The sequence below is a fragment of the Micromys minutus genome, assembly GCF_963924665.1.
Source record: "Micromys minutus genome assembly, chromosome: 1".
Lineage (NCBI taxonomy): Eukaryota > Metazoa > Chordata > Mammalia > Rodentia > Muridae > Micromys > Micromys minutus.
This window is the reverse complement of record NC_137969.1, coordinates 257,915,510-257,935,133: the sequence shown is the minus strand read 5'-3', so window position 1 is coordinate 257,935,133 and position 19,624 is coordinate 257,915,510. Positions and strand designations below refer to the sequence as shown.

General features: G+C 42.9%; 1 protein-coding gene across 4 annotated transcripts in view; it reads left to right on the top strand.

Annotated features, from left to right (window-relative positions):
• The window catches only part of DYNC2I1 (dynein 2 intermediate chain 1), a 61,697-nt gene that overhangs the window by 10,768 nt on the left and 31,305 nt on the right, over positions 1-19,624 (top strand). For all 4 annotated transcript variants that reach the window (XM_080938740.1, XM_080938742.1, XM_080938739.1 and 1 more), the window contains 4 exons: positions 7,158-7,466; positions 8,531-8,608; positions 9,067-9,283; positions 13,644-13,746. In XM_080938740.1, the coding sequence (XP_080794866.1) occupies positions 7,158-7,466; positions 8,531-8,608; positions 9,067-9,283; positions 13,644-13,746 (707 nt within the window). The remainder of the gene's footprint in view (positions 1-7,157; positions 7,467-8,530; positions 8,609-9,066; positions 9,284-13,643; positions 13,747-19,624) is intronic.

Sequence of the window (19,624 nt, the reverse complement as noted above, 5' to 3'; positions counted from 1 at the left end):
ATGTTGGCTGCCATTTTGTTTTCTTGACAATGTCCTTAGCCTTACAGAAACTTTGCAATCTCATTAAGTCCCATTTGTTAATCTTTGACCTTAGAACTTGAGCCATTGGTGTTTTGTTCAGGAAATTTTCTCCTGTGCCTATGTGTTCTAAGGTTTTCCCTACTTTCTCATCTAATAGTTTCAGTGTATCTGGTTTAATGTGGAGATCTTTGATCCACTTACACTTGAGCTTTTTACAAGGTGATAAGAAAGAGTCTATTTTCATTCTTTTGCATGCTGAGTGCCAGTTGAACCAGCACCATTTGTTGAAAAGGCTGTCCTTTTTCCATTGAATGTTTACGGCTCCTTTGTCAAAAATCAGGTGACCATATACGTGAGGGCTCATTTCTGGATCTTCTATTCTATTCCATTGATACACGTGCCTATTTTGGTACCAGTACCATGCAGTTTTCAGCACAATTACCTTGTAATATAGCTTGAGGTCAGGGTTAGTGATTCCCACAGTTGTTTTCTTGTTGTTGAGAATGGATTTCGATATTCTAGGTCTTTTGTTATTCCATATGAAATTGCACATTGATCTTTCCAACTCAATGAAGAACTGGGTTGGAATTTTGATGGGGATTGCATTGAATCTGTAGATTGCTTTTGGTAGGACGGCCATTTTTAAAATGTTGATCTTTCCAATCCATGAGCGTGGGAGATCTTTCCATTTTCTGAGATCCTCCTCAATTTCCTTCTTTAGAGGTTTGAAGTTCTTGTCATACAGGTCCTTCACTTGCTTAGTTAGAGTCACACCAAGGTATATAGTTTTTGTGACGATTGTGAAGGGTATTTTTCCCTAATTTCTTTCTCCACATGTTTGTCCTTTGAATATAGGAAGGCTACTGATTTGTTTGAGTTAATTTTGTATCTAGTTACTTTGCTGAACTTGTTTATCAGCTGTAGGAGTTCTCTGGTGGAATTTTTGGGGTCACTTAAGTACACTATCATGTCATCTGCAAAGAGTGATGTTTTTACCTCTTCCTTTCTGATTTGTATCCCCTTGATCTCCTTTTGCTGTCTAATTGCTCCAGCCAGGACTTCCAGTACTATGTTGAATAGGTAGGGGGAGAGTTTGCAGCCTTGTAGAGTCCCTGATTTTAGTGGGATTGCTTCAAGTTTCCCGCCGTTAAGTTTGATGTTGGTTGTTGGTTTGCTGTATATTGCTTTTATTATGTTTAGCTATGGACCTTGGATTCCCTTTCTTTCCAAAACTTTTAACATGAAGGGGTGTTGAATTTTGTCAAATGCTTTCTCAGCATCTAGTGAGATGACCATGTGATTTTGTTCTTTGAGTTTGTTTATATGGTGGATTACATTGATGGATTTCCTTATATTAAACCATCCCTGCATCCCAGGGATGAAGCCTACTTTGTCATGGCGAATGATTGTTTTGATGTGTTCCTGGATTCGGTGTGCAAGGATTTTGTTGAGTATTTTTGCATCAATGTTCATAAGTGAGATTGGTTTGAAGTTCTCTTTCCTCGTAGGGTCTTTGTGTGGTTTAGGATCGAGGGTTATTGTAGCCTCAAAAAATGAGTTAGGTAGTATTCCATCTGATTCTATCTTGTGGAATAGTTTGGAGAGTATTGGTGTTATGTCTGCAATAAATGTCTGATAAAATTCTGCACTGAACCCATCTGGACCTGTGCTTTTTTTGGTTGAGAGGCTTTTGATGACTGCTTCTATTTCTTTAGGTGTTATGGGATTATTTAGATGGTTAACTGGTCGTGGTTTTACTTTAGGATCTTGTATCTGTCTAGGAATTCATCTATTTCCTCCAGATTTTCCAACTTTGTGGAGTATAGGTTTTTGTAGTAGGATCTGATGATTTCTTGAATTTCCTCAGTTTCAGTTGTTATGTCTCTACTTTCCTTTCTGATTTTGTTAATTTGTATACTTTCTCTTTGCCCTCTAGTTAGTCTGGCTAGGGGTTTATCACTCTTGTTGATTTTCTCAAAGAACCAGCTCTTGGTTTTGTTGATTCTTTCAATGGTTCTTTTTGTTTCTATTTGGTCTATTTCTGCCCTAATTTTGATTATTTCTTGCTGTCTACTCTTCTTGGGTGTATCTGCTTCCTTTAGTTCTAGAGCTTTTAGCTGTGCTGTCAAGTTGCTGATGTATGCTCTCTCCAGTTTCTTCTTGGAAGCGCTTAGGGCTATGAATTTTCCTTTCATTGCATCCCATAGGTTTGGGTATGTTGTGTTTTCGTTTTCATTGAATTCTAGAAAATCCTTAATTTCTTTCTTTATTTCTTCTTTGACCCTGCTATTGTTTAACAGAGTGTTGTTTAGTGTCCATGTGTATGTGGGCTTTTTGTTGTCTTTGTTGTTGTTAAAGATCACCCGTAGGCCATGGTTATCTGAGAGGATGCATGGGAGTATTTCAATCTTCTTATATCGATTGAGGCTCATTCTGTGTCCAATTATGTGGTCAATTTTCGAGAAGGTGCCATGGGGTGCTGAGAAGAAGGTGTATTCTTTTACTTTAGGATGATATGTTTTGTAGATATCTTTTAATTGCAGTTGGTTCATAGTCTCTGCTAGTTTTACAGTGTCCTTGTTCAGTTTCTGTTTCCATGATCTGTCCATTGGAGAGAGTGGGGTATTAAAGTCTCCCACTATTATTGTGTGGGTTGAAATGTATTTTTTGAGCTTTAGTAGGGTTTCTTTTAGGAATGTGGGTGCTTTTGTATTTGGAGCATATATGTTAAGGATTGAGAGTTCCTCCTGACAGATTTCCCCGGTAATGAGTAAAAAGTGTCCTTCCTTATCTTTTTTGATAACTTTTGGTTGGAAGTTTACTTTATTCGATATTAGAATAGCCACTCCAGCTTGCTTCTTGAGGCTGTTTGCTTGGAAGTTTTTTTCCACCCTTTTACTCTGAGATAGTGTCTGTCTTTGTCTCTGAGATGAGTTTCCTGTATGTAGCAAAAGGCTGGATTTTGTTTATGTATCCAGTCTGATAGCCTATGTCTCTTTATTGGGGAATTGAGTCCATTTATGTTAATAGAAATCAAGGAATAGTGGTTTCTGTTTCCTGCTATTATTGCTTTTGTAGGTTGGGTTGTGTCTGTGTCTTTTTCTTCTTTTGGTTTTCTTGCTTAGGAGTTTTCTTGTTTTTACTAGGATGTAGTTCCCCTCATTGTATTGAGTTTTCCACCTATAATTCGTTGTAGTGCTGGGTTTGTGGTCAGATATTGTTTAAATTTTGATTTGTCTTGAAATATCTTCGTCTCTCCATCTATGGTGATTGATAGTTTTGCTGGGTATAGCAGCTTGGGCTGGCACTTGTGCTCTCTTAGGGTCTGCATGATGTCTGTCCAGGCTCTTCTAGCTTTCATAGTCTCTGTAGAGAAATCGGATGTGATTCTGATTGGTCTGCCTTTATATGTTACCTGACCTTTTTCCCTTACTGCTTTTAGTATTCATTCTTTGCTTTGGGCACTTGGTGTTTTGACTATTATGTGTCGGGAGGAATTTCTTTTCTGGTCCAACCTATTTTGAGTTCTGAAGGCTTCTTTTATGCTCGTGGTCATCTCATTCTTAAGGGTAGGGAAGTTTTCTTCTATAATTTTTTTGAAGATATTTACTGTGCCTCTTAGTTGATACTCTTCTCCCTCTTCTATTCCTATTATCCTTAGGTTTGGTCTTCTCATTGTGTCCTGGATTTCCTGGACATTTTGGGTTAGGAGCTTTTTGGTTTTTGCATCTTCTCTGGCTGTTTTGTCTACGTTTACAATGTTGTCTTCTGCCCCCGAGATTCTCTCTTCCATCTCTTGTAGTCTATTGGAAATGCTTGCTTCTGTGACTCCTGATTTCTTTTTTAGGTGTTCTATCTCTAGGGTTATCTCTTTTAGTGTTTTCTTTAGTGTATCAATTTCCGTTTTAAATTCCTTCTTCCATTCCTTCATCTCTTTGCTTCTCTTTTCCTCTAGTTCTTTGAGTTCTTTGAGTGTTTTTCTTGTTTCCTCTTTAAAAGTTTCTGATTCTTTTTGCTTTTCCTCCCGTTCTTGTTTAAGGATCTCTATCAGTGTCTTGAGGTATGATTTTAGGTCTGCGTCTTCTTTTTCTGGAGTGTTTGTCATTGCAATGTTTGCTGTTATGGGAGAGCTGGGTACTGGTGTTGCCAGGTTGTCTTGGTTTCCTTGGGGATATACTCTTTCGCTTTCCTCTTGCCATCTTGTTGTCAGTGATATGTTCTTGTCTTTCCCTTGTATCTGGTCTGTGTCCCTGGATCTCCCCTGGCCCAGTTGGAGGATGGTCTGAGCCCTGTTTTGCGCCCCAAAGCTGCCGGGTGGGAACAGAGGTCCCAGTGCTGGGTTCCTGGTCCCTGGATCAGGCAGGGCAGGGGCGCACTTTCTGTTTTTCATTCGGCAGAGATCTCTCTGCTCCCTGGCTGCCCAGACCTCCTTCTCAGCAGTCTTTAAACCTTTGGGAACTGCTGGTCCAGGTGGTGGATGGTTCGAGCCCTGTTCTGAGCCCCAAAGTCGCCAGGTGGGAACAGAGGTCCCAATGCTGGGTTCCTGGTCCCTGGATCAGGCAGGGCAGGGGCGCACTTTCTGTGCGCACATGGCAGAGATCTCTCTGATCCCTGGCTGCCCAGATCTCCTTCTCTAGACTGAGCTTCTAATTCCCATAGTTCATTTGGCAAGTGATCTGCCTTTTAAAGCTGAGGGCCTAAGTCAGAGAGATTTTTCTCTAGAAATAGTCTCCCGGCAGAGATAAACAGGTGGACTAAAGTTGAGGAGAACCAAGGAAGGAGCTTACAGACTCTTCTGTGGCCCCTGACTGGGTGGAAGGAACATAGAGAGTCAAGGGATGACCTGGGAGGAAGGGAAAGAGTGGAGTGTGGAATAAGCCTTGGTTGGGCTGGACCCAGTCCAGCGTGTTCGGGGTCTGCCTTGGAGGCTCCCATTGGAGTGAGAGCTCGAGTTCCACCACAGAAGGGCTCTGATCGTGTGAGACATAACTCACTGAGCTTTGTGCGTGTGATGGCTACATCATAGTGTTTTCTTGCAAGGCTCCTCGTCGGTGTGCGAATGAGCAACAATTAAGAGACCGTCACAGGCCGTGTCCCTACATGGAGACAGCAGCATCATGCTGGCATTCACCACAGGGACTGGTTTTCTAGGGAAGTCACACAGTCTCTGCAGCGGGAACTCCAGGGCCATGGAGCTAAAGGTGAGGGAACAAATTAAGAATGTGGTGGAGAAACAAGGCAAATGCTGTATTAGTTTTCTGTCACTATAATAGAGTATCCAAGAAAATCAATGCATAAAAAAGAAAGGTTGACTTTGACTCATAGAATTGGAACCTTAGCCCTGTTGTAGAGAGGTAGCTCATTGTAGGAGCAAGGTTACTCACACTCTGTTTGTTTGGAAATGAGAGAGGGAGGGAGGAATAGAAAGACCAAAGTCCCTCAGCCTTTTGCATGGCTGAACTACTTGCAGGTCCACAGTACATACTAGAGGTGGTGCCATAGAGACCAAGGCTTAACAAAGGGCCATACAACCCTCATGCCAGGGGTCTGGACTTTCTAAAGGCAGATAGAGGACATCTAGGCTAGGAGACCTTGTTTGTAGTTCTGGGTGTTAGTGTGAATGAAGATAATGCTTCTGGATTGAGGACTTTAGGGAGACGGATGTGCTGACTGTGATTGTCTCTGGTTCTTTCATTATAATATACACAGACAGCACCTGTCACTGTAGTACACACAGACAGCACCTCTCACTGTAGTACATACAACACCCATCACTGTAGTACACACAGACGGCACTGTGTCACTGTAGTACACACAGACAGCACCTGTCACTGTAGTACACACAGACAGCGCCCGTCACTGTAGTAGACACGGACAGCATTGTGTCACTGTAGTACAGACAGACAGCACCTGTCACTGTAGTACACACAGACAACACCTGTCACTGTAGTACACACAGACAGCACCCGTCACTGTAGTACACACAGACAGCACCCGTCACTGTAGTACACACAGACAGCACCTGTCACTGTAGTACACACAGACAGCGCCTCTCACTGTAGTACAGACAGACAGCGCCTGTCACTGTAGTATACACAGACAGCACCTGTCACTGTAGTACACACAGACAGCACCTGTCACTGTAGTACACAAAACACCCATCACTGTAGTACACACAGACAGCGCCTGTCATTGTAGTACACACAGACAGCACCTGTCACTGTAGTACACACAGACAGCACCTCTCACTGTAGTACACACAGACAGAATCTGTCACTGTAGTACACACAGACAGCACCCATCACTATAGTACACATAGACAGCATCTGTCACTGTAGTACACACAGACAGCACCTGTCACTGTAGTACACACAGACAGCACCTCTCACTGTAGTACACACAGACAGCACCCGTCACTGTAGTACACACAGACAGCACCCGTCACTGTAGTACACACAGACAGCGCCTGTCACTGTAGTACACACAGACAGCACCTGTCACTGTAGTACACAAAACACCCATCACTGTAGTACACACAGACAGCGCCTGTCATTGTAGTACACACAGACAGCGCCTGTCACTGTAGTACACATAGCATCTGTCACTGTAGCACCCGTCACTGTAGTACACACAGACAGCACCTGTCACTGTAGTACACACAGACAGCACCTGTCACGGTAGTACACACAGACAGCACCTGTCACTGTAGTACACACAGATAGCATCTGTCACTGTAGTACACACAGACAGCACCTGTCACTGTAGTACACAAAGACAGCATCTGTCACTGTAGTGCACACAGACAGCACCCGTCACTGTAGTACACACAGACAGCACCCGTCACTGTAGTACACACAGACAGCACCCGTCACTGTAGTACACACAGACAGCACCCGTCACTGTAGTACACACAGACAGCGCCCGTCACTGTAGTACACACAGACAGCGCCCGTCACTGTAGTACACACAGACAGCGCCCGTCACTGTAGTACACACAGACAGCGCCCGTCACTGTAGTACACACAGACAGCGCCCGTCACTGTAGTACACACAGACAGCGCCCATCACTGTAGTACACACAGACAGCACTGTATGTGGTGACCCCTTGCCTCATGTAGATGTCTCTTGGCTCACAGCTGCAGTATGGAGACAGTAAGGAGAATCCCCTCAACTACTGGCTGTATAAGGAGGAAGGTGAAAAGAAGCACAGGAAGGTGAAAGATACAGATCGGGAGAAGAAGCACCGAGAGAAAAGCAGCACAAGGGAGAAAAGAGAGAGGCACTCCAAGGAGAAGGGGAGCTTGCTCTCTGACAGGGAGTTGGAAGACAGACACAGAGAGAAGAGGCACAAGGAAGGACTGCATTATGATGAGGAGAGGCGCCGGAGTCACGCGGATAAAAAGGAGAGATCTTTGAAAGAAGAACACAAGAAGAGGGAATTGAAGGTATTGTTCTCCAGGGCATTGACTCATCCTGAGGTCAGCCGGCAGCAAGAGCGTTGCTCAGTGTATCCTAATGATGCTCACATTTACTGCACTGCAGGCTCAGGCCCCTAGCATTTGTAGCATTTGCAGCATTTGTAGCACTTGCATTTGCAGCATTTGCAGCATTTGCAGCATTTGCAGCATTTGCAGCTGTGCTGCTCTTGTTCAGAGTTGGCTTTTCCCCTAGTTGATCTCAACTCTTTGGACACATCTTCATGACAGTCAGAGATGTGCTTTGTAACTATTGTAAATGCTTCTCAGTCTAGTCAAGTTGATGTTAACCATCACTTTGTGTATAACATAGGAAAAGATGACTTAAGTCGTCACTTTGTAATCAGTTGGGGGAAAGTAGCAATTGTAGTCATGTGGCATGTGTACTGTCCCCTTCCCTCTTTGGACGAGGTCTCACTATGTTGTGCCTGCCTCCATCTTCCAGTCAGCCTAGATTCCCGGTGTTTGCTGTCACACCACCTGTTAATATACATTTAACAGAAAATTGAAAATCATTTACTAAAATTTGAAATTGAACACTAAAAAGGAAGATGCTGTTTTTAAAGGAGAAATTAAGTGATCCAGTTATGAAGCAGTTTGAAAATGTATAGCTAGTGATTGCAAAGGCTCTTTGCTTCCTGTGTATACGTGACTTCATCAGTCCAGTTGCATAATGTTTTCAGAGACCCACTGTAGTACATGCACTTTGAACCGCTGTTTTTATAGAACCTGGAACATTGTCTTGTTTCCAGTATATATTACACATGTATATTATATAATATTCATTGTAGAATAAACGTCTCAAACATTTATTGTTGTTTATGGTGAAAGCTTCAAGCCTTTTTAGCTTTTTGTAAAGTGTAGTGTGTTCTTCCCAGGGCATCTTTTAAAATAATCTTTAATTGTTCTATTTTATCATTAATTTTAAATCGGCATCACATGATCACTAGAAAACACATATTTATAACCTTTTTGTAATATTTCTTTATGATTGACTTTGTTTGTTTTGCTTTATGTTCAACTTTTGCTTCAAGGAACCTGCAAAGGAAGACAACAATTTCGAGGCTCCTGGGGCTGATGAGTATCTGCCCAACTTAGAAGATGATTTTGTGGTATGTATAAAATTTAAATTTTTCTCAGTTTAACAATTTGCTCTTAAAAACTTAGTGCATATATAGTAATTATTTTCTGTTTTGTCCATGTCTGGTAAGGTTTGATGTGGATCTGGTTGTTTCCTGTGCAAAGCTTGCTGTATTCCCACCAGTGCTTAGAGAGTTCTGTAGTTTAACCCCATTTGCAGCGCTGTATTCAGTGCTGTATATATGTACACATAACCCTTCACAGTCTTAGTACACGGTCTATACATTATTAGTACTTGTTAGTATACATGGTTCGTTTTCAGAAAAAACAAAGGCAGCAGTATAGTATAAATTTACAGCAACGTTAAGTGAATTACAGTATCTCCTCTATCTATAAGAGTTTTGCTTACGTTAAATTATAGTTGTAATGTTCTGTTGTATATGAGCATCACCTCACTTGCCTGAGGCTGCCAAAGTCGCCTTGTCCGCAGGATTATGAAGATGACTTTGAGGTCTGTGATGGGGATGACGAAAGCAATAATGAACACGAGACTAAAGAAAAAGCCGAAGAGCTTCCTCTGGCCCAGAAAAGGGAGATACAGGAAATCCAAAAGGCAATCAGTGCGGAGAATGAAAGGGTTGGCGAGCTATCTCTGAAGATGTTTCAGAAGCAAGGGCGGACGGCGTATACAAAGGAGCCCGGGGCAGGTATGCACAGGGGCACCTGTAACTGGGAAACATGTTCTCTAAGGTCTGGAGACAGCAATGGAGGTGGGCAGATTTTACACTTGATGCATCAGATGATGCTACACCATGTGCCTCCCATCTCCAGAGATCTGCCTGTGGCACGTGTGGGAAGGGTGGCTGTCAACTGCCATGAGCTGTCCCCACACACACCTGCTCTGCTCACAGCTCTGGTGCAGCCTCTATGCATGTGTTCTTGTCCCTTCAGTAATGTTCTCCTTGAATGCTCACCAACTGAGGATTCTAATTTCATGAAGGAAATTCCTTGGGAGAAGGATAGTATGCCTCCTGACATGCTGTCAGTGCCATCTCAGGCCTACTGCCACCTTACAGGCCTGCTCTCTAGAGTGTCCCTGGGCTTCTGTGGAGCTGGCAAGGCGTATCATCTGCCCCGTGGAGCAAGTCTGCTGACATATAGCCCAGGCTTCCTGCCAGTAGGTGTAGTCTACAATGAATAAAGTTAATAGCAATTACTTAGTAATTGCTTAGTAATAAATGGTGCAACTGGAAGCCTGGAAGAGTAATCGGCAGTCACATGGTGCCCATTGCAGGGGCACCAAACAGTCGGGCAGTGTGGATAGTTGGTACTCTGTAAGTGGATAGCTAGAGGTATTCCTTTGAGGCCTGGGCTAATGGGCCTGCAGAAGGAAGGACCCAGTCTTTTTACTGTGTGGACGGGTACTGTACCCTGGTACCCAGGTACTGGTACTGTGGACTCAGCGTGGCGTAGTAGTGCATTTACTTAGGTCTGTATAATATATCCACAAACAACCTTCTTACTTCCTCCATTTATGTTTGGCACGATCTCTTTCTTTGCCCAGTTGGCAAGATGAATTGGTCACTTGCACACAGAGTGCTCACTAGAAAAGAAGAACTATGATTTTGGCCCCTCGGTATTAAGCTATTACAAGGGGACAAAAGAAAAGGGTGTGCCATGTTCTGTACTGTAGGCGACAACTTGGAAGTTGTTTAATGGTGCTCATGGAGTTTTAGATCCCAACTTTTAGCATGGGCTAGCTGTGTGACCTTGAGCAAGGTTCTAGTTTCCTTTCTGGTGCTGTGATAAACCAGTGAGACTGAGCACCTTAGGGGAGGAGGTAATTGATTTGCTGTACATTTTCAGGTCTCCGTCTATCACAGACCATGCAAGTGAAGACAGGGACAAGCAGGAGCTGGGAGCAGACACCCTGGCAGAACGGTGATCACCAGCTTGCTCTCTGACTCACCACCAGGGTCATGCCCAGCTAGCTTAGCTAGCCCAGACTGCTTGCTTGGGAATGGTGCCATCTGTAGTGGGCTGAGCTCTTCTATATCAGCTAAGATGGTGAAGCCAAACCTTCACAGACACGCCCAGAGACAAACCTGATACAGTTATTCAATTGTGACTTTTTAAAGGTGATTCTAGGCTATGTCAAGTTGACAGTAAATGCTATCTAGGACAGATAGTTATTTAACCTTTCTGCTTTTTGTTTCGGTAAGGGCAAGACCTCCCTAGATTGCTAATTACATAAATTAATACATATGACAAGCTCAAAGGCCAGGTGCTAGGCCATGTTGACCATGACTACTGTTTAACCACATGTGTAGCAAATGTATCCTGCTTGCCTAGCCACGGCTGTCGCAGAGCACTCTGCTGTGTCCTGGCTTTATTTGATGATAAACTGGTCATCTTACATTTTTTTGTGACTATAGGAAACTGATAAATACCTTTGTAACACATCAAAGTCAACTTTAGTGCCTTAAAAACTTTTTACAACTCCAGAGTCATATCTCCATCTGTTGGTGACACTTCTACAGGTGTCAGCCGTGCTCCAGGATCTCTACCTGTGACTGTAATGTCAGAGATGGGTGGGGGGGTTTGCTGGAGAGATGGCTCAGTGGTTAAGAGCACCGATTGCTCTTCCCAAGTTCGATTCCCAGCAACCACATGGTGGCTCACAACCATCTGTAGTGGGATACGATGCCCTCTTCTGCTGTGTCCAAAGACAGCAGCAGTGTACTCACATAAAAATAAATCTTAAAAAATATTTTAAAAAAAGGACGGAGCCAGGTTTCCTCATTTTAAACTCTGGGATGGTAATTCTCCCAAGGTCTGTTTGGAGCTTTGCAGTGCCATACTGATGCCCATGGCCTGCAGTCTCAGTAGTGTCAAAGCTTAGATGCATGGTCTCCATCACTGGCCTTTTGCTTTGAGGGTCAGTGCAGTTATGTGTATAGGCCTCTGAAGGTTTATAAAACCACAAGATGGCAGGTCTATGTCTTATACTCTTGTTAAACTCAAGCACATGTCCAAGAGGATTGAGGGGACAGATTAACATACAATTAAAATAAATATGTTGATAAGTAAAAACAGGAAACTTACAGAAACCCTTAGTAGAAAGTGGTGAATTAAGAGAGATGATTGTTTCCACCAAGAAGGATGACCTAAGATGCTCTTTTTCTCCCAGCCCAATAAAGCCATCATATCTTTGGAAATCTTGGTATGATGAAACTCATACCTACACTTTGATTTTTTTTTTGCCTCATTTTACATTTCTGCTGGTTTATCTAATCTTCATTTATAGTAATTTTTGCTTTTAAAATCTTTTGTATCTATGCACTGCTTTTCATATTCTAATATATCATTCTTGTCGTCTGTGGTTACACACCACCTACCCTGTTTCCCCCAAAACAGTGCACTCCTGTAAGTGTAGGTAATTCCCAGCCCATGCACAGGAAGAGGGTAAGGGAGAAGAATCACAGCAGTCTGCTGTAACCAAAGCTAGCTGGGTGTGGACTTTGCTCAATTAAAATAGTTTTTGGGCCTCTGATTACGCATCTTGTGTTGATGGGAGATGAAGTGATGCTCTAAGCTGAGACAAGTGCCAGGGCACTGGGATGTAGCTGGACCACTTCTGCATCTTCATAGCCTTGTGAGTGCAGTGTCCACCTGTCCTCTTTCAGAAGAGCCCGATTTCATTGCTGTTGAAGAGATGCTTCAGGTGTTGCTCTTCCTCCATAGTGAACTTCTTTCCCTGCAGGTGGGGGGGACCCCTGTGTAAGCCTGCAGTGCCTAAGCACTCTGAACAGTTTATTTTTATTTTATGTACATGAGTATCCTACACACACACACACACACACACACACACACACACACACCATATGTATACTTGGTACTTTCAGAGGTCAGAAGAAGCTGTCAGACAATTGTGAGCTGTCACATGAGTGCTGGGAACCAAACCATGTCCTCTGCAAGAGCATCAAAGGCTGGAGCACTGTATGAACTCTAGTCCTCTAAGTGCTTCCTGATGCAACACTGTGCAATCAGTTTGAGCACAGTTTCCTTCTTGTCCCCCAACATAAGCATAGTGCCTTCTCCTCTTAGTTAGGCCCCATCATGCACCACTGTGGAAACTTTTACAGGTTAAGATGCTGTGAATGTCTTGTTTTTACCATTGATTTTAGCAGCCTCAAGATTTTTCTTTTCTTAAATTGAGGACGTTTACCTTTTATTTCAAGGCAACTCCTTTAAATTTTATTTGTCTCTCTCTCTCTCTCTCTCTCTCTCTCTCTCTCTCTCTCTCTGTGTGTGTGTGTGTGTGTGTGTGTGTGAGAGAGAGAGAGAGAGAGAGAGAGAGAGAGAGAGAGAGGTTGAAGGGGGGAGAATGGGTTTGTAATAGTGTTCATGTTGGGGTCAAAGGACAACTTTCTGAAGTTGGTTCTTTCCGTCTGTGGGTTCTGGGGATCAGGTCAGGTTGCTTGGCTTGTAGGCAAGTTTCTTTATTTGCTCCGCCATCTGGTGTTCCTGGAGAAAGGTACTAATGGTTCCTCTTTGGCACGTTCACCTTGTTTTCCTATCCTTTTAGGACTAATTAAGGGTTCTTTGACTATTAAGGGTTCTTGAGTTTCAAAAAAGCTGCTATGACAAGTGTGTCTGTAGGGCAAGTGACGGAATTGGAGGAAGGGAGCACATACAGTCTGCCTATACCAAACTGTGGGATGGCTCATGTTCCAGACAAGATACTGAGGTTGCATCAAGCCACTCAGAACTGCATGCACTTCAGTTCTTGTCAACTGTTGGCTTTGGGAATACTCATTAATAACTTTCAGACCACAGTAGACTTTCGAAAGTGAGACCATAGGTGAGGGTTTGCTTTTTTTCTTCCCCACAGTAAGTAGGATAATGACAAGAAACTATTATATGTGTATATTCATAAATATTTCTAAAATTCTTACTGGTGTGATTTATCAATTTCAATAAAAACTGTGTATACATAACTATGATTGTGGATTTTCCCTGAAGGAACTACTTCACTGTCACAAAATGGCTTTTTTTCTTACGCAGATGCAGATGATTCTACTTCTAGAACCCCTGTTTGTGGAATTTTTGTGGATTTTGCAACAGCCTCACATCGTCAGAAGAGTCGGAGTCAGGCCCTCAAGCAAAAGTAGGTATATGAAGAATTAGCCAGAAGAGAGAGAGAGAGAGAGAGAGAGAGAGAGAGAGAGAGAGAGAGAGAGAGAGAGAGAGAGAGAGAGAGAGAGAGAGAGAGAGAGAGAGAGAGAGTGTGTGTGTGTGTGTATGAAATCCAGGGCCTTATGTACTCTAGGCAAGTGTTCTCCCATTGAGCTAATCTAAATTGTAGCTTTGTGTAAGTGCATATATTCTGTATGTACTGTTTGTCAACATAATCTTAAAACTAGAGTTTCCTATTTTCATTGTTGATTGGCTGTTTAGGTAAATTGTTTAGGAATTGAACTTAATACTTTGTGTACTAGGCAAGCATTCTTCTTCTTCTGTGTTCCAATCCTGCCCAATTCTTTTCCTACTTCTACAGTTCTTTGTGTTCATCAGTTAGTCTGATTAGTTTGCACGCTCTTGTGTACTAGGTGCTTCCCAGCTAATGACTGCAGTACATTCATGGCCGACTATTGTTGACTTAGCCCTGGAGCCCACGGTCTGTTTTGACTGCAGCAGAATCACAACCATCCATTTAGACCTCTGATGGTCAGAATCCTGTAGCAGATTGAGCTTGCTCCTGTTGCACTGTCGCTCTGTGGTACTGATCTCTTAAAATATAGGTAGAAGCTTCCATGACCCAACAATTCTTGTATCATGTACACCTGCAAAACTATCATCATGTAAGTGATAACCAAGGTCTGCCACCTGTTCAAGCATTAATTAGACTCCTTTGGTCTGACACCTGCTCAAGCATTAATTAGACCCCTTTGGTCTGACACCTGCTCAAGCATTAATTAGAAACCTTTGAACTCCTTTCAACTATGACTTTAGCCATGAGTTCCTGGCCTGAGTGCCTGAATGTCTGAGTGTGAGGAAATGCTGAAGCAGGCAGACACATGTGGTGGAGAACCCTGGAGGACTTGCCTCATAGCATCCTTTCAGTGAGTTAAAACTGATTCTGCAGTGGCTGGGGGACCATAGCTAAATTTGTCCTCCCATAAAGTTTATGATAGTGTGACCAGGGATACTAACCATAGTAGCTGGAGCCACAGAGAAATGTCACAAGCAGTGTGAGAGGCAAGGCAGAAGAAAGCTTTTGTATTGTTTACTTTCCCTGGTCTTCCCTCAGATGGACGGAGAATGACTAACAATTCAATAGAAAAAGCTTATGATTAGTACAGAAATGACTGTATTTTGTTCCTAAGTCAGAAGCATGTATTCACACACAAAGACCAATACTTTCCTTATGGGATAGAAATGCTAAAGCGACAGTGTCCATTGAGAGCATTAGCATCTCATCTTGCCTATGGCAGACCTTTGCAGAGGTAGCTTTCTATGACATGTCAAATGCAGCTACCCAGTGACAGATGCGTGAGCAGCATACAGTTATCAGACAGACATTTTTTTCTCACTAGTGAGTTTTAAGGGATTTCGATGGGGCCTTGACCATTTTCTGTGCTGAACAGTTTGTATGGAAGAAACAAACAACTTGGAAAACGGAATCTAAAGCGACAGTTGTAACCACATATCCTGAGACGGCTGCATGAAAAGCTAGTACCTCAGACCACTAGGACCCAAAGGATCAAGCTCCACAGGAGAAGTGTAGCACGCTAATCCCATGTTGCTGTTCTGTTCTCATTCCAGGGACTGAGCGGGTTTGTTTCTCAAGTTGGCCAAGTCAGGCAGAAAGCAAGAGTAGGGAACTGGGACAATGAGGCTTAGGACTTTGAGGTAGGAGAATACTTGGTTAACACCCCAGACTTTGGTTGAAGTTCCTAAGAAAGGCAAGTTTGAAATTGATCTGACATCACAGACAGGACACTGAGCTTCTGGTCATCCCAGTAGGACCTGTTGAGTGTGGCTTACGTAGGCTCTGATTTCCAGGAAGAATCTAAAAGGAAAACATCTAAGATTTGGATGTCTAATAGACAATAAATTACTACACATATCAGGAATTGGGATCATATAACTCAAACCAAGAGCGAAACATATCCATGTATGGTCCTAAGAGCAAATCATCAGTTCTGGATTTTAGAAATAAGATCTTAATAGCATCTGATTAATGTGTCTATAAGCAAATTAACAAGCAATGAATTTGATCAGAACACTGAAAGCAATGAGACAATCAAAAGAAATTTTAGGACTGTACTCCAGAAATATAAAATTGAATAGGTGAGTTAGTTTAGTTAAAAATTATCAGAGGGAGCAGGATGAGTGAGTTGGAGGGAGGACAGTGGGAACTTCACAATTTGAAGATAAGGATGTGGTGACCGATTTGAAAGTGACCCCAAAGTCCTGACACAGTGAGGGTCCTGGCTCTGCTTCTGTACTGGGATCAGAAACTCCCGAAAGGCAGAGGAGAGGTACCAGGGCAGATTTTCAAAAACTGATGAATGTAAACAATTTAAAACCTTACAAGGTTCAAGAAGTATAAATGTAGATACTAAAGAAGGACAAACAAAAGAACAGTGAGAGAGCACCAGCTGGCAGGGCTCTTAAACACAGCCAGAGAGGTGGGGAGCCTGCAGTTTGAAAGTTGGAGCAGACAGCTAAGTGGGAGGGAAAATACAGGCCACCGTGACAGAGTGTTCCACGTGCTGAAAGTGAATAATGTCCTTTAAAAATTAAAGTAAAAGATACACATTTACAGACCTACAAAACCATGAGAATTCCTTGCTTTTAGACCTATACTAAAGCAAACAGGAATTTTTCAGGCAGAAGCAATTGATGCCAGATAAAAACATGGACTCCTACAGGAGGGAATGACAAAAGAAAAAAAAGTAAGTTCATGAACCAACAGAAATCAGCAGTGACTAAATGACTGTAGTATCTTATGGAATTAGATGTTGTATAGAATTAATTTCTTCACTGTTTAGCCCAAGGATAGAGAGGTAGATGGCACAATAAGTTATTGTAAGGTTCTGACAGATAAAAGGTTAGAGTTTAGTAGGCCAAGGGCATATGTTGAAATATTTAGGGTGCCCACTCAAAGGTAATGGGAAGAGAGTATTGTAAGTGAATAAATAGGATAATTAAAGCACAGGACCAACCTAATGTTAGGCAAGAAGAGAAAAACAAAAGAATAAAGGATGTAAAGAAAAAAGAAAACCAGAAAGATGGTAAAGTAACCTGAAGTGTGTTAGTAGTGTTGCTAAATGCTGGTAGACTTTAAAATTCTATTTAAGACATAGATTTTACAACTGGAAAAATAAGAATATTTTAGGAAAGAAACTTTTCATGGCAGACACAGAAAGGTTAAAAATGCATGGATGGGGAAAGCCATGTCAAGTTAACATTAACCAGCATAATACCTATGTTAGACACACGTAAGAATGGGAAGGCTACTGCTGAGTTACGTCATCGTGATAAGAGAGCAAGCTGAACTGAGCCTGACACTTGTCACCTGTGTATCCAACAGGAGTGCGACATGGCTTGCGAGTATCAGAGATTGAGCCGGACACAAAGCAGAAATACTGTCCACAAATACAGTAAAAGATTTTAAACACTAATCTTCTTAGGTGAATGTATTTGTTCTTCATGTGTATTAGTGTATTGCTCATATATATGTTTATGCACCACATGGATGCCTGGTGTTCGTGGGGGTCAGAAGATGGTGTTTCAGTTATGGACAGTTGTAAACTACCGTGCTGGTACTGGGAACTGAATCTAGGTCCTCTGCAAGAAAAACACATTTTCATAATCACTGAGCCATCTCTCCAGCCCACAGTCAGAGGTTTTTTCTTAAAACATACTTCTCTCTCTCTTTAATGATTTATTGTTTATTTTATGTGTATGAGTGTTCTGTCTGCATTATGCCTACATGCTAGAAGAGGGCATTAGATCCTAGTATAGATGGTTGGGAGTCACCACATAGTCAAGGGAATTGACCTTGGGTCCTCTGGAAGAACAGATAGATAGTCCTCTTAACTGCTGAGTGCCACGCGCCCACGCTTCCCGCCGCTAGGAACAGGCGTGCAACAAACAAACAGATTCTTCTGCGGATAACCTTTATTGTACAGCACTTTGAGCAGGGGGCTTCTTGAGCAGGAAACTTCTCTCTGAGCCGGGGACTCCCTACCGGGTTCTACTGTCTAGGCGACCTCTCACGCGCAGTCCCCCACATGCGTCCAGTCTTTGTCCACGCGGGATCTCCCGCAATCTCTCCTATTGGGTCCCTCTCCACGTGGTACCTCTCCGCCATCCCTCCATGTGGGGTCTCCCACAATCTCTCCACTATCTTCCTCTCCACCTCACGTGGGGGAGAAATGCATTGCTTATATATGCCCAGGAGACTCGTGTCGCTACCCGATTGGTGCGCCCTCCGGTAACTCAATAGTATGCCCCGAGAGCGGGCTATGACGAATGTGGCGCATGCAAATTAAGTCTCTTGGCTGGGCAACAGCTCTGTTTGCTGAGTTCTCGGAGGGAAGCCTGCGCCATGTTTGGGTGCAGCACAAACGGCTCCCTACAGCTGAGCTATCTCTCCAGCCTGAGAACTTAAATTTTCCATCTTGGGTGTGCTGGTCAGACTCAGGGCCGCGTGTGTACTACGCAAGCACACGAGCCACACCCAGGCCTACATTCGGCTTTCAGTGGTGACAATAAAAGCCGGCATTTGCAGACCTTCTGTGGGATGTGCTGGATCTCCACCAGCAGGAACTCACTGGGAAAGAAAAAGGCTCAGTCTTAGAGATCCAAACAGTCACACCAATAGCCTGGGAAATGGCAGAAATTAGTTAGAAATTATAAACGAATGAAATAAAAGGTAAGAACAAAAATATGTAAAATGAAAAATAGTCCCAATAAATTCAACAAAGCAAAAATTATTCTTGGAAAAAAAATTTAAATTTATAAACTCTAATGTAGGGTCTTAATCAAGTTCAATAAAGAAAACAAAGATACAAATAGTAAAAAGAAAAGAGAGCATTTCTGCAGCTCTAACAAGCATTAAATAATATGTGAATAATTGCCAATAAAGATCTGGGTGAATCGAGTAAAGCGTAGCACGGTACAGCTCACCACAGTAGATGCAGACAGGCAGGGCTGTCGTGTATTTGGTAAGTGTGTTCCACATGTAAGTTACTCTTCCCTCATTAAAGTACAGACACAATTGGTCTGCACTCTTGTAAATATCCGAGGAAATATCTCGTTTTCACAGATTCCAGAGAGTAGAAAAATCGGCCATGTTTCCAACTTGTGAATGCTTTTTCTGAGGCTTAGCCAGACTTTGACTCAAAAATTTATGATTATGAAAAGGAAAAGTTTGTGTGTGTGTGTGTGCGCACGTGCATGCGCGCGTGCACCCAGAGTGGGGACATCATTTATTAGGGACTCTGTCTCACTTCATTATATGGGTCAGGGAGTACCTCAAAAGGTTATCCAAATTGTGAAAAAACAGAGAAATCAATAGTACGGCTCCATTTAGGTCTGAAGCCTGATCTCAAAAGAAATGGTGGTCTTATTCTTAGGCCAGACACAGTGTGAGAGCTGGTGGACTCAGTCCTTAGATCCGGAGTCCAAATGCTCAGGAGGCTGGGGTTCCAATGCCCAAAGGCAGACGCTGACTCCTGAATGGAAGGCAAGAATCCAGACTTCGTATGCCTTTGTCCTACCCGAGCCACCAGCCTCACTGTGGGCAGAAAGACTGCAATCAGCTCAGTAACTAAGGGGTCAGTGCCCCAGACACCATCACAGACAGACCAGTCAATGATAACTCTTCAGCAGAGACGCAGACTCATGTTTTCTGACATGTCAAGGATTACAAGGCTTCATCCATTACACAGTGACACCCAAAATGAGTAACACCTGAGAATTAAGAACACAGGTTAACATCAGTTTATGTCATCTGCCACTGTACCAGAATA